Source organism: Fusarium vanettenii, assembly GCF_000151355.1.
Source record: "Fusarium vanettenii 77-13-4 unplaced genomic scaffold NECHAsca_100_unmapped, whole genome shotgun sequence".
Lineage (NCBI taxonomy): Eukaryota > Fungi > Ascomycota > Sordariomycetes > Hypocreales > Nectriaceae > Fusarium > Fusarium vanettenii.
In genome coordinates this window covers 35,310-47,164 of record NW_003315789.1, presented here as the reverse complement: position 1 = coordinate 47,164, position 11,855 = coordinate 35,310, and the positions used below count along the sequence as shown (strand labels likewise).

Here is an 11,855-nt window from a genome sequence, read left to right as displayed (position 1 = left end):
TTTTTATAAATTATAATAATTTAAAATATAAAATTAATAAAAAAAATTATAAATTTATTTTTTATAATTAATTTAAATTATATAATAAAATATCTCTTAAGTCTTTTTAAAATATATTAAATTTTAATAATTTTAAAATTAAATTAAATTAAATAATATATAAAAAAGGCTTAATAAAAAATTAAAAAGCTTATAATTTATATAAGGTTTTATTAAAAGATTTAAATATATTTAGCTTTAAGATTTCTTTAATATTTTTTTTAATTATTATAATATATATAAATTAAATAATATATTAAGTATTATTAAGGTATTATTAATTTTAAATATATTAGGCTTTTCTTATATAATTTATTTAAGCTTTAAGCTTATTTATTTTAATAATTATAATAAAGATTTATTTATAAAATTATTATTATTATTTTTTATTTCTTAATTAATTAAAGGCCTAAGATATAAGAGATATAATTTATTATTTATAATTAATAAAAATATTATTAAATATAATTTAAATAATTATTATATTAATATTACTTAAAGTATATAAGGGTTATTTAAATAAGAGCTATTAATATATAATAATTAGGTTATAATTATAAATAAACTAAGGGTTTATTATTAAAAAGTAAAAGTAATATATAAATCTAAATAAAAAAAGTTATATTTAATAATATATTAATTATAAATTAAAGTAATTAAATATTATTAATAACTAAGATAGCTAAGTATTTTATTTAATATATAAGGAATATATATATATATATATTTATAATCTTTTAATAGATTATTAAGGGTATTAAATTATAATAATCTTAGATTATAAGTAATCTTAGATTATAAGTAATCTTAGATTATAAGTAGTCTTAGATTATAATAATCTAAGGTAAAGTATAATCTTTAAATAATAGGCTAGGTAAAAAGGAAATTTATAAAGAGAGATTTAATATATAATAAGACTATAGTTAAATTATAATAAATCTTAATTAAGGTAATTATATAAGTAATTAAAGTAATTATATAAGTAATTAAGGTAATTATATAAGTAATTATTATAATTACTTAGTATTAGGAGTAATTACTTCTCTAATTAGCAAGGAATTATAGGGTCCTGTTTATGCATATAATAGGTATATATTAGGTCGTGATATTAATACTCTGGTATCTTATTTACATCTTTACCCGTGTGGCTCGGCTGGCCCTCTTGTATTGGTGCGACCTCAGACGTTGTACTGCATGCCCAATGGCCTGGCACTGACGGCCTTTTGCCCAAGCGCGAAGAATACGGTGTTCGGTCATACATACTGGGTTCGTGACCAAGGCCATGGTTCTGGGACGAACGTGTTGAACATGCCCCTGAAACGAACTTGCCATAGCAGTTTTAAGATCCTAAATATTTCCACGGACAAGGCGCAAATACTAGAGGCATCGAGGATATGGAAAATCGGTCAGAACTACTGTGATTTATAATGGGCGTACTATATGTCCCTAATGCAAAGTTCTTTGTTCTCCTGCAAGTGCCTGCATATGTTTTCTCTTTACCTGCATGGGACCTGCATTGGGCATGGCCGACTTTGCCGGTGCATAGAGAGCTTGTATGATGAAAATTAGCAGTTGAGAAGGCGGGCCTGGCCGCTATCTTTTCTTAATAGTAAGCCCTCCCGCCCCTAGATTTTCTTCTCTTTGTTTTTGCCTTCTTCCTTTCTCTTATTCCCATCATTGCTCAGGCATTGCGTCTAGACCTGCTTATCTAGCTTTAAGTCAACCTCTCCACGTCATCTCACTGGAGACCTATCACTCTGGCAACCTCTGGCCGATCGACTCTTCCTTATAATTCCGCCTTGCGTCTCCTTCATCAGTAAGTTCCCTAGAGTCACTGGCTAGTTCTTCTTGGTCAGCTAACTTGTTGGCATTAGTTGACGGGGCCGTATTGTCCTAAAGTTCATTTTCTGATCCGACAATGGTCTTGTTATCTGGAGGACGAGCGTCTCATTATTCACCATATATCCTGTTTGCGTGGTATCGCTCCTCGTAGATGATTCGAACTCACCCGCGTCCAGCGTCCCTCCATCTCTCAACCGCCGTTACAGTAACAAGATTCTGGACCGGTGCCTCGAGAACTTTATCCGGCATCGACGCTCTCATCTGTTGTCCTTCTTGATTTCCTGGGCGCATGAGCATTGTCTACTCAATCCACCTTACGAACGCCTTCACCTGGCTGTGTCATCTTCTTGGTCAGCACAGTTGGACATTTCGACAGCCCCATCCAGCGTTATCTTTAAACATAATAGACATGGCTGAGCATAAGCAGCCTCGCCGCCGGGGAGGGGGTTTCCTATATTCTCGCTACATCCTCCTATGACCTGTGTTTTGGACTGTTGAGTGGTCTGGCCAGCCATTTGATGACCAAAGACCAGCGCTGCAGGTTGCGATGTGAGGAGCGGTGATCATGTAAGTTCCTCTTGTCATGCTGTCCTCATGACCTTCGTCGAGAGTATCGGGTTGGTCTGGCCAACCGTCCGATAACTCGATGTTGTTGTCATGAGCGACGGCTTGACAGGGGAAAATGGGGGTTTTGAGATGAGAATACAGGGGGAATCTATGCCAAGATTTTGCAGAAGTTATGCCAAATTTTCAAGATGTAGTGCGACTCTTGTCGAAAGTATCATGTGAATTTGCTGAAAGTGAGGCTATCTCCATCTTCATTTTCCTGATTGTGAAGTAGCCCTCAAGCTCATCTCATCGCTGAGTCGTTATCCGTTGATTCTTCAGTATTACCATACGTTTCTACCAAGTTGCTTTGACTCCTATTGGGTCATATCTTCCTGGTCAGTGTGGACATGCTATTTGCCAGACTAAGATCTCAGCCTGATGAAAACGATGAATCCTAACAAATCTGGCCTAGATGTAAATTATGCTCTCTGATAGTAATTACTCAACATGACGGAATTGCAGGTGAGAAATTACATAACAAGGCCGCGTATGCCATTGTAGGAACAACCAATTACACGACGTTCGAGCAGGATCAGTACATCTGCCTCGGTCCGCCACAAACCAGGACGAGCGGATAGTTTCCGCCATCGCCATCAACAAGCGAACTCGCTATCTTGTGAATAATCTCATGCAGGACTCCAGAGCACGGCTGATCTACGGCTCAGTTTAACCTATCGGAGTCCCCAGGAGAGCCAGGACCAGAGTTCAATTCGGGCCGATCGTGTTGCGTAGCTCCTATATAAGCATAAGGTAATAAAGCTATTCCCCTCTGAGCCTAAAGGCCGCCCACCAACCCCAGAATACCCCGGATTACGTCTACCCCTGTAGGCCCATCGGCGGCCAACGTTCGGACTTGGGACACATTTCTAGCCAAGCTTCATAGGCTTGCTTGTGGCAACATGTTTTATCGACCGCTGCATATGGCAACTTTAAGCCCTCATTCCTTGTGTCCGTCTGTGCTCTGCAGAATGGGTCACTTCGTTTCTGGGGAAATAATGATAAATGGTGAAGGAGTGGGGGCGGGCATTAAGCTCAAATTGATTATCCATTACGCGCTCCTGGTGTCCTGGTACATCATGATTGGATTGAAGTGCGTAACTTGACGAGAGAAAACGGCCAAGATACGGCGCAGTAAGCCCGGCAGAGATGTCGGCAGCTGCGCCGTCACACCATGCATGTCCAAGAGGACGGCAATGGATCCAATCTGGCAAGCGACAGGAGTTGTTGGTTGGTTGCCATTATGCCTATACCATTGGCATTAAGATCAGAGACCAAAATCATCTAGTATAAGTTGCGATAGTCCCGCCTCCCTTCGACTCCAGTAAGCAGACTCCCCTCAGCCGTGCTGTGACTTACTCTCGCACTCACAACTAGCAACAAGCCAAACTGATGACCATGGCCAAAGACAACTCTGGCGAAAAGTCTGCAAAGGCAAATGCGGTCGGTGAAGAACTGGCTGCTGTCTTGCCCAACAACGGGCCATGGTATAAGCAGAAGCATCTCCTCAAACTCAACTTTTGCATTCTTTCGCTCATCATGTTTTCTTCATCTAATGGATACGACGGGAGCTTGATGAATGGGTTGTTAGCCTTGCCCCAGTGGCATGGCTTCATGGATAATCCAACCGGTGCGTGGCTGGGATTCATCAATGCTGTCTATTCGCTCGGCAGCGTCATCGTCTACCCCACCGCGGCATGGATCTGTAATAAATACGGTCGAAAGCTCGGTATCTGGATTGGATACGCCTTTCTCGTTCTTGGAACCGCCTTACAAACGGCAGCTAATGGCGACGTTGCCTTTGTATTGGCTCGATTGTTCCTAGGCTCTGCTTCGGGATTCTTCCTTTCGGTCCCGCTTCTCATCGCCGAGAATGCCTACCCTCCTCAGCGCGGCGTTGCCTCCAGCCTGTACAACTGTGGCTGGTATGTAGGCTCTGTTGTTGCGGCATGGACGACTTTTGGCACAAGGAACATGGATCACTGGTCCTGGAGGATCCCATCTCTGCTCCAGATTGCCATTCCTCTCGCCGCATTGCCGGGCTTCCTGATGATCGATGAGTCCCCACGATGGCTCATATCTGTCGATCGGGTGGAAGAAGCACGAAGGATCCTGGCCAAGATTCATACCGGGGGAGACATGAATGCGCCTCTCATCGCGTTCGAGATGACCGAAATCGAGGCGACGCTCAGGGCCGAAAGGGAAGCCAGCGACTCCACCTCGTGGTCTGACCTGTATAGCACTCCTGGTAACAGGCACCGTCTGTTCATCAGTGTCAGCCTCGGAATCTTTGCACAGTGGAGTGGCAACGGGGTCGTCAGTTATTATTTGGCCATGGTTTTGGTATGTTGCCCCTGGTCCGGCCATCTTCAACGACTCGCATCCGTAGGATAGGTGCTGACAAAGTCTTTGACAGGAAACCGTGGGGATCAAATCTGTCACAGACCAGACCTTGATTTCAGCATGCCTTCAGCTTTGGAACCTCATCTGGGCCTCTACCGCTGCAGCACTCGTTGACAAAGTTGGCCGCCGAGCTTTGTTTCTGGCCTCTGTGAGTCAAAATGCACCTGTTCAGCCTTGTACAATGTCGCTGACTCTTCTTGATAGGGAACCATCATGCTAATATCCTATATCATCATCACGGGTCTTTCGGCAGGATTTTCTGCGACCCAGGACTCGTCGACGGGTATCGCCGTTATCCCTTTTCTTTTCATGTATGTCAAAACAAAGGATACCCCTTCTCAAACCCGCTACTGTCTTTCAACTACTCACACGGGATCAACAGCTACTTTTTTGGATACGACATCGCTCTCACTCCACTTTTGGTTGCGTATCCTGTCGAGATATGGCCCTACAGCTTGCGTGCCAAGGGGCTCTCGGTTACGTTTCTGACTACGCTCGCCGCTGTCTTCTTCAACACATTCGTCAACCCCATTGCCCTTGACGCCATTCAGTGGAAGTACTATTTCGTCTTCATCGTTGTCTTAGTGGCAATGCTCGCGACGGTCTGGTTTTACTACCCTGAAACTCGAGGCCATACTCTAGAGAACATGGCCTGGATCTTTGATAGGGATAGTGCAGCGACTACCGTTACTATGGCGGAGGACGCGATCAAGATGAGTAACATGACTCATCTGGAGAAGGTGGAGAGTGTAGACGTGCCAAAGGCCAGATAAAGGATGGCAATATGTCGCTCTCCGAGAAATCGCAAGTTCGAGTAGCACCACAACTTCAACGGCCCAGACCAGTGAGCGCAGGATTCAAGGTTGAATGACTCGGATAGTTTCGAGTTGGACAGCCAACAATCTTTACGACTGCCCCAATGGAACTTTTATATGAACTAGTTTACTATCGTTAGATAAGATACTAAGCAAAAGCATGAAATATCCAGAGTTTGTAGAAAGTGTCAATAGCTTCAGATTTCTACTGGGCATAGGTAATCCCCACACGGCAAAGTCGTTCGGATACTGACCAAAGAGGAGTCTCAAACTCCAGTGGGGTCGTCCGTTGGAACGGAATGCGGGGGTGGATCGTAATCATCGGCTCGTTGTTCGGCACTTGGTTTGAGACAAACCCTGGGACGCATCAAGTCTAGCGTATACTGAGCCAAGAACGCTCTGATCCTGTTTTGAGCCAGTGTCAGTGGCACATGGCATCCCTCAATACAGGGACCAATCTGCTCGGCTGTCAAGCAGCAGGACAAAGGCTACGAGAAGACGCACAAAGCGCAGCAAGTCATTCAACTCTAGCTACCTCGACAATCTCCTCGGCATCAAGTCAAATGCTCTTCGGATGCCCAAGAGATGGATGACGTCATAGTCCACTCTCCAATATAACTGAGCCTAGGGTAAGCTCATGTCCAACGTCCTTCCGCTAGGAAAGAAGGTCATGATACCTTCTTCAATCCTGTTTATAATCTAGTCTGAAATTCCTCTTGCAAGCCAAATCCGACCCAACGCCTACATCTCTAAATTAAGCGTCAAGAACTGCGTTGAACTTATTCCAATGCTGAATTAGTCAACTCATGAGGAAACCACTTTTGTTGCAGCCCCCTTTCGGGTGTATTCACTCTCGCATTCAAACACTATGGTCAGTATTCATCTACATGCTGGAGTTCACACTATTTCATTCATATTCAATCTGGTCGGCTCATGTTGACCCCCGTAATTCGAAATATTCCTCCACAGGAAAGGCGGGATGCTATTGACAACTTTTCCCAAGTAGAACACGCCCGGTGCCCATCAATCGAGAGGCTCCAGTGTCCCCTTGTTACTAACATTATCCACTGGAACCTCCCTGACCAGGCTCTTCCACTCTGGCAAGGCGGCCGCCTCGACCCAATTCCCGTGGATCTGCGCCTTCACATGCAGTGGGAGCTGTGCAATGGCGATGGGTTTCTCAAACTCCCTCGTATCCAAGATGACCAGCTCACTGCGGCCGGCAGCCCGCCGTTCAACCATGGCTACGATCCATCCGTCGCCCTCAGGGGCGTCGGGCGAACGGGGGACGAATGCGGGCTCCTGTACCAGAGAGTCGTCACCGGCATAGAACCAGCGTGTCTGTCCCGTCTTGTGGCTGTGCATGGCTAATCCGTTGAGACCGTGAAAAATGTTTGCCGAGCCGTCCGAGTTCTCCGGGATGAAGACGTTGAGGAAGACAAACTCGTGGTCGTGCGTGAGGAAGCGCTCGTCAACGCGCGGGAACTCAGAGGGTACGTCGAGCACGACCAGAGGGTCCGGGACCACTGACCCGCTCGGCTGGCTGAGGTCAATCTCCCACCGAACAAAGTCAGCCTTTGCATCCTTTGCCGGCATCCTACCGTCATCTGGAGGGAAGAAAGGGAAAGCGTTGTCGTGGACGCGGGAAGACTCAAAGTAGAGCTTGCCATCCTGACCCTCCCACGCACCCGCAGTGTGGATGGGCACGCAGTTCCTCCACGAGTAAACCCTGTGCTCCCCCTCTTTCCAGCCGTCAGGCAGGGGAGTTGACTTGCGCCTTGGAACAGCGATGAATGTGGCGGGGAGATTGTAGTCCCACGCCCAGTGCTGCTTCTTGGCCTTCAACCGGGTCATGTTTGCCTCGAAGGGCCACAAGACGAGGATGATCCAGTTGGGCGTCAAGGCACAGTCATGGATGAAGGCACACCACGGCGCCTGGATCCACTGCTCGTCACGCTTCTTTCCATCTCGATCAAGAGCATAGATGACAATGTCTCTCGTCGCGAGCCCTTTGGCCTCGTACCCGAAGACGACGAGCTCATACGTGAAGGGGTCAACCTTGGGGTGGGCTGTGAAGGTTTTGGACTTGACCTGGCCCTCGAACGGGTCGTAGCCTCTCGTCTCAAGAGTATCTGGGTCAATGGCGTAGGGCAGAGCGACTTCCTTCAACGCCAACAGATGATTCGCCCAGTAGACGAGGCTCGTGTTGGCCGTGGAATCAACAGCTGCTCGCACGCACGGGTGATGCGTGAAAGGGTTGCGGTATAGGCCAAAGAGAGCCTTGTTGGCCTTCCGCTCGAGCTTGTAGCGCTCGGTCTCGACGTATTTGATCTTCATGTCAACTCGCCCGTTGCGGATTCTGAAGGCCGAGATATTCCCATCTCCGTCGATAGGGACATTGTTGGGATCGGGAGGCACAAAAGGGTCACACATAACCCGGTAGAAGGTGCCATTGATGGCCGAAGGAATCTCGCCGAGGACGACAAGGTCGCCGACTTCTCCTTCGATACGACAGGGGAGGTTTGAACCAGCCAGGTCGAGGGCCATGGGCCATTTCGCCTTGAGCCTTTCATACTGGAAAGTGGCAGTCATGGTGCTGTTGGCAAATTCGATGTTTCTTAGTATTGCATCAGATTAAAGTATCCTATTGTCAATAATCCAAGAGCGAGACATAGCTCCCTTTAAATAACTCCATAGCCAGACCTAAACGGCATACTATGTGATGCGGATGCTAAAAGACGGCCGAGACACCAAATGAAAGAGACTTATCAATCTTTGCCTCCGGATTGGCTAGAAGCGCCTTGGTGGGACGGAAAAATCCCACCCCCTCCCTACCTAATGACGATGCATGTGGCAGGGCGCCATCACGCGGGGAAATGGAGATTCAAACAAGATTCTAACATTTCACTGGGCCAAGACACCACGACCAAACCAACACACCTCTTCCCTCATGCCTCACCGTGATGGAAAGTGAGAACAGAAGACGTTATGTCTGTCGAGTTTGCCCAAGAAGCTACACGCAAGTGGGACATCTTCGTCGACACGAGCGAAGCCGTAAGCAAGACTCCAGGGTTTTCCCAGTGAATTCAATTAGGAAAGGTACTGTTTGCTTACTCATCCCTAATTACTATACAGACAAGGACAAGGGGCCCAAGTTAAACTGCCCGTTCTGCCACAACAAGTTCACTAGATCGTGAGTGCAGTTAGGCCCAAATCATCCGTCAAAAGGATGCGGATTCCTTTCTAACATGGAGACAAACCATTTCAGAGATGCTGTCCGCAGACATTCCAAGACGTGCGGCCAGGCGCATGGAAGACGGCTCCCCGTGGCGGCTAAGCCAGGACGCAGGTACCATGCCTGCGACTGTTGTGCCCGGTCCAGAATAGGTTGTGACGGCCGGCTCCCATGTTCGTCTTGCTGGGCTCGAAAGCAGCCTTGCACGTACAATCGAGTGTCAGAGAGCCTGTCACCGGGAAGCAAAGCCACCGGGCCCCCAAGCTTCCTTGCTATTGCAATGGAATCTAACCGGCCGGGGCATAGTGAGCTTGATCCTCGAGCAGACGTCGGTCTGATAGTATGTGCTATCGACATAAAACTCCCGCACGACTCTGCACAACAGAAATCATCCGGAAGCACCACCGTGGTTTTCCTACTGCACTATATTAATCCGCGAAATGATAACATCCAAGACCACTTCATCTGTCCTTCCTCGTTGTCACACGAGGCGCCTGTGGTCGAGGGCGACGGGGGCCTGATTCAGGACCGAGACAGAGGAATGCTACAGCCCTGGGTCCCTACGCAGGATGGCATGGGAGGGGCTTCGACCGAGGAAACGCGCGACCTGGACCTCGTTTGCGACGTCGACTTCTGGGTAGCTGACTGGCTGGGCAACCCTTGCGAGTGCCTGGCTCATCACGAGATAGATCACGACATAGATTCCGACAGCGGCCTGGACCAGCTACAGGCGAACCTGTCCAGCATCTCCTCAGCATTGTGCGCAACCAGTAAAGGCAAATTCTCATTCACGGCCTATTCGATGCTCGTCGAGGCAACCGAGTTTGTCTTTGCACCCCAAAGGGCCCGCACGTATGTTGAATCCTACTTCGACAACTGGCACCCTCACTGTCCGATGCTGCACCCTGCGTCATTTGACCTTGCGCACGCCTTCCCCCCTCTATCTGCTGCCGTCATTCTCATGGGGGCCTCCTTCTCGTCTAAGAAGGCTGCCATGGCCGCCCAGGTCTGCCTGGATGCCGCAGAGGAGTACATCTTTGGCCACCAGCACTTTCTACAGCTCGTTGACCCGGCCTGCGGGGAGCAGCCGTTCCTAGATGCCGCCCCCCTCCAGGCGGCGTTCATTCTTGTCTTATTGCAGCACTGGAATAATCACGGCACGGCTTGGAGGCAGATCCGCCAGTACAGGTATCCTGATATCGTTCGGGCAGCACGGAACATGGGCCTCCCATCACTCAGGCACCGGGGCTGCTTGCATGGCGAAGCATCGGATGCAGCTGGAGGTGAGAGCTGGGGGACATTTATCAGGACAGAGGAGTCCATCAGGTGAGTTGGAATTCTTCTTCTTTTTCGCCTTTAACAGCCCGCCCTTTGGCGACCTTGTCTCTGAGCAAAAGTATTCTTGCAGGCTCATGAACTACATATTCCTCGTCGACTCTTCTCAAGCCGTCTTCCACCGGACTCGCCCTTTTATTGCGTTATCTGAGTTGACTGGCTCATTCCCATGCTCTGAACACTTATTTGCCAGCCAGCCCACCGACTCTCAAGCTCTCTATAGCCCGAGATCGTCTTCTCGCAAGATGCCATCTATAGTAGACGGTGTTGCTCTCCTTATGCAGGAAGTCTGGACAACTGATATCCCCTCTCGATTTGGACAACTCAGTTACCTAGACTTGTTCATTCTAGTATCTGGTGCGCATTGCAAATCCTGGTTGTTCCAAAATCAACACCCTATTCTCAGGGTTTCGCATTCTACTAGCTAACCATTCTGCACAGGCCTGCATGAGATTATCTTTAGCAGCTATACCGACCCCTCTCTTAGGAGGACCAAGACGACACTGCGACGAGCCCTCCACAGATGGAAATACTTGTGGAATTCAAGTATCGAAAAAATGGGGGATTCAGGGAATAAAGGCTATGGATTTTTTAGCAAAGCTGATGAATTTTGGTGGTTAGCAAACGTGCTCCTTCAAGACAATAGCCCTTTGTTAAGAAAAGAGGGGGAGGGATCTGAAGAGAGCGACTATATGGACAGCTTGCATAGCTTCTTGAGGCAGTTTGATGAACTGAGTATTGAGTCGTGATAATAAATTAAATTGACTGCTTATGCTGCGTCCGCATCAGGCATCATATTCCATATCAAGCAGTCTAAAGGCCTCGTAAGGCTTTACGTTCTTAGTAGTCATAACCAGTCAAGGTTAGTTATTACTAGTTATAACTAGTTATGATAAATAATACCTAGTTATAATAAGTTATATCTAGCTATAATTAGTTTTGATTAGTTATAACTAGCTATATGGTATTAGATTTTAACAATGTTATATTTTTATCTTTGTGACTCGGCTGGTGTGCCTCTTCAACGTTGCTGCGTGGAGATGGACGTAGCAACACGTACCTCTCGATAGAAACTAGGTCAGGGTGTTTTCAACGCCGCAGCTGAGTGCTATTATGGATTAATTACTATATTCTTTGACGTTACGGAAAGTAGTTTCCTTTGAAACTACCAGTATCGATAACAAATGAGGGCTCGGTGACATGGGCGAAATAGTCCCTTTCGTGACTGATCTTAGATTAGATGTTTACGCTCAGAACTACTTTTATATTTAATTCCATACAATTATGAAACTATTAGCATTTACCCTCTTCTTATGCCCCGCCAGCTCGGAATTTTAGTCAGTACCGTTTATCTAGCAGTCAACTTCGGACGGCTGCCTGTAGTACACAGGATCAAACAAAACATCTGTTGCTATGACTTCATACAATTCATTGACCGGGGTGATGGCTGGGCGCATCTATCAATATAATGCTTTTCTCTTCACTGGATTCATCAAAAGTGGGATCCTGGAGCCGAGTTTGTTCCCGTCACATCAAGTGATTTCGCCTCCTCCCCCCATTTAGCTTGGCTGGTAACTACC

At 46.7% G+C, this 11,855-nt stretch overlaps 3 protein-coding genes across 3 annotated transcripts; 2 read left to right on the top strand and 1 right to left on the bottom strand.

Moving 5' to 3' along the window:
• Positions 1–3,885: 3,885 nt before the first annotated feature.
• Positions 3,886–5,663, top strand: NECHADRAFT_56107 (uncharacterized protein; the record flags this gene model as incomplete). The annotated part of the gene is made up of 4 exons (XM_003039451.1): positions 3,886–4,830; positions 4,904–5,038; positions 5,095–5,201; positions 5,273–5,663. The coding sequence occupies 4 exons, from the start codon at positions 3,886–3,888 to the stop codon at positions 5,661–5,663; spliced, it is 1,578 nt and encodes a 525-aa protein (XP_003039497.1).
• A 1,065-nt stretch (positions 5,664–6,728) lies between these two features.
• Positions 6,729–8,297, bottom strand: NECHADRAFT_56083 (uncharacterized protein; the record flags this gene model as incomplete). The annotated part of the gene is made up of 1 exon (XM_003039442.1): positions 6,729–8,297. One exon carries the CDS (start codon positions 8,295–8,297, stop codon positions 6,729–6,731), a length of 1,569 nt encoding a protein of 522 aa, XP_003039488.1.
• Positions 8,298–8,693: 396 nt separating this feature from the next.
• NECHADRAFT_89153 (uncharacterized protein) lies at positions 8,694–11,024 on the top strand (the record flags this gene model as incomplete). The annotated part of the gene is made up of 6 exons (XM_003039450.1): positions 8,694–8,759; positions 8,846–8,898; positions 8,974–9,280; positions 9,326–10,266; positions 10,304–10,632; positions 10,717–11,024. The coding sequence occupies 6 exons, from the start codon at positions 8,694–8,696 to the stop codon at positions 11,022–11,024; spliced, it is 2,004 nt and encodes a 667-aa protein (XP_003039496.1).
• Positions 11,025–11,855: the final 831 nt, after the last annotated feature.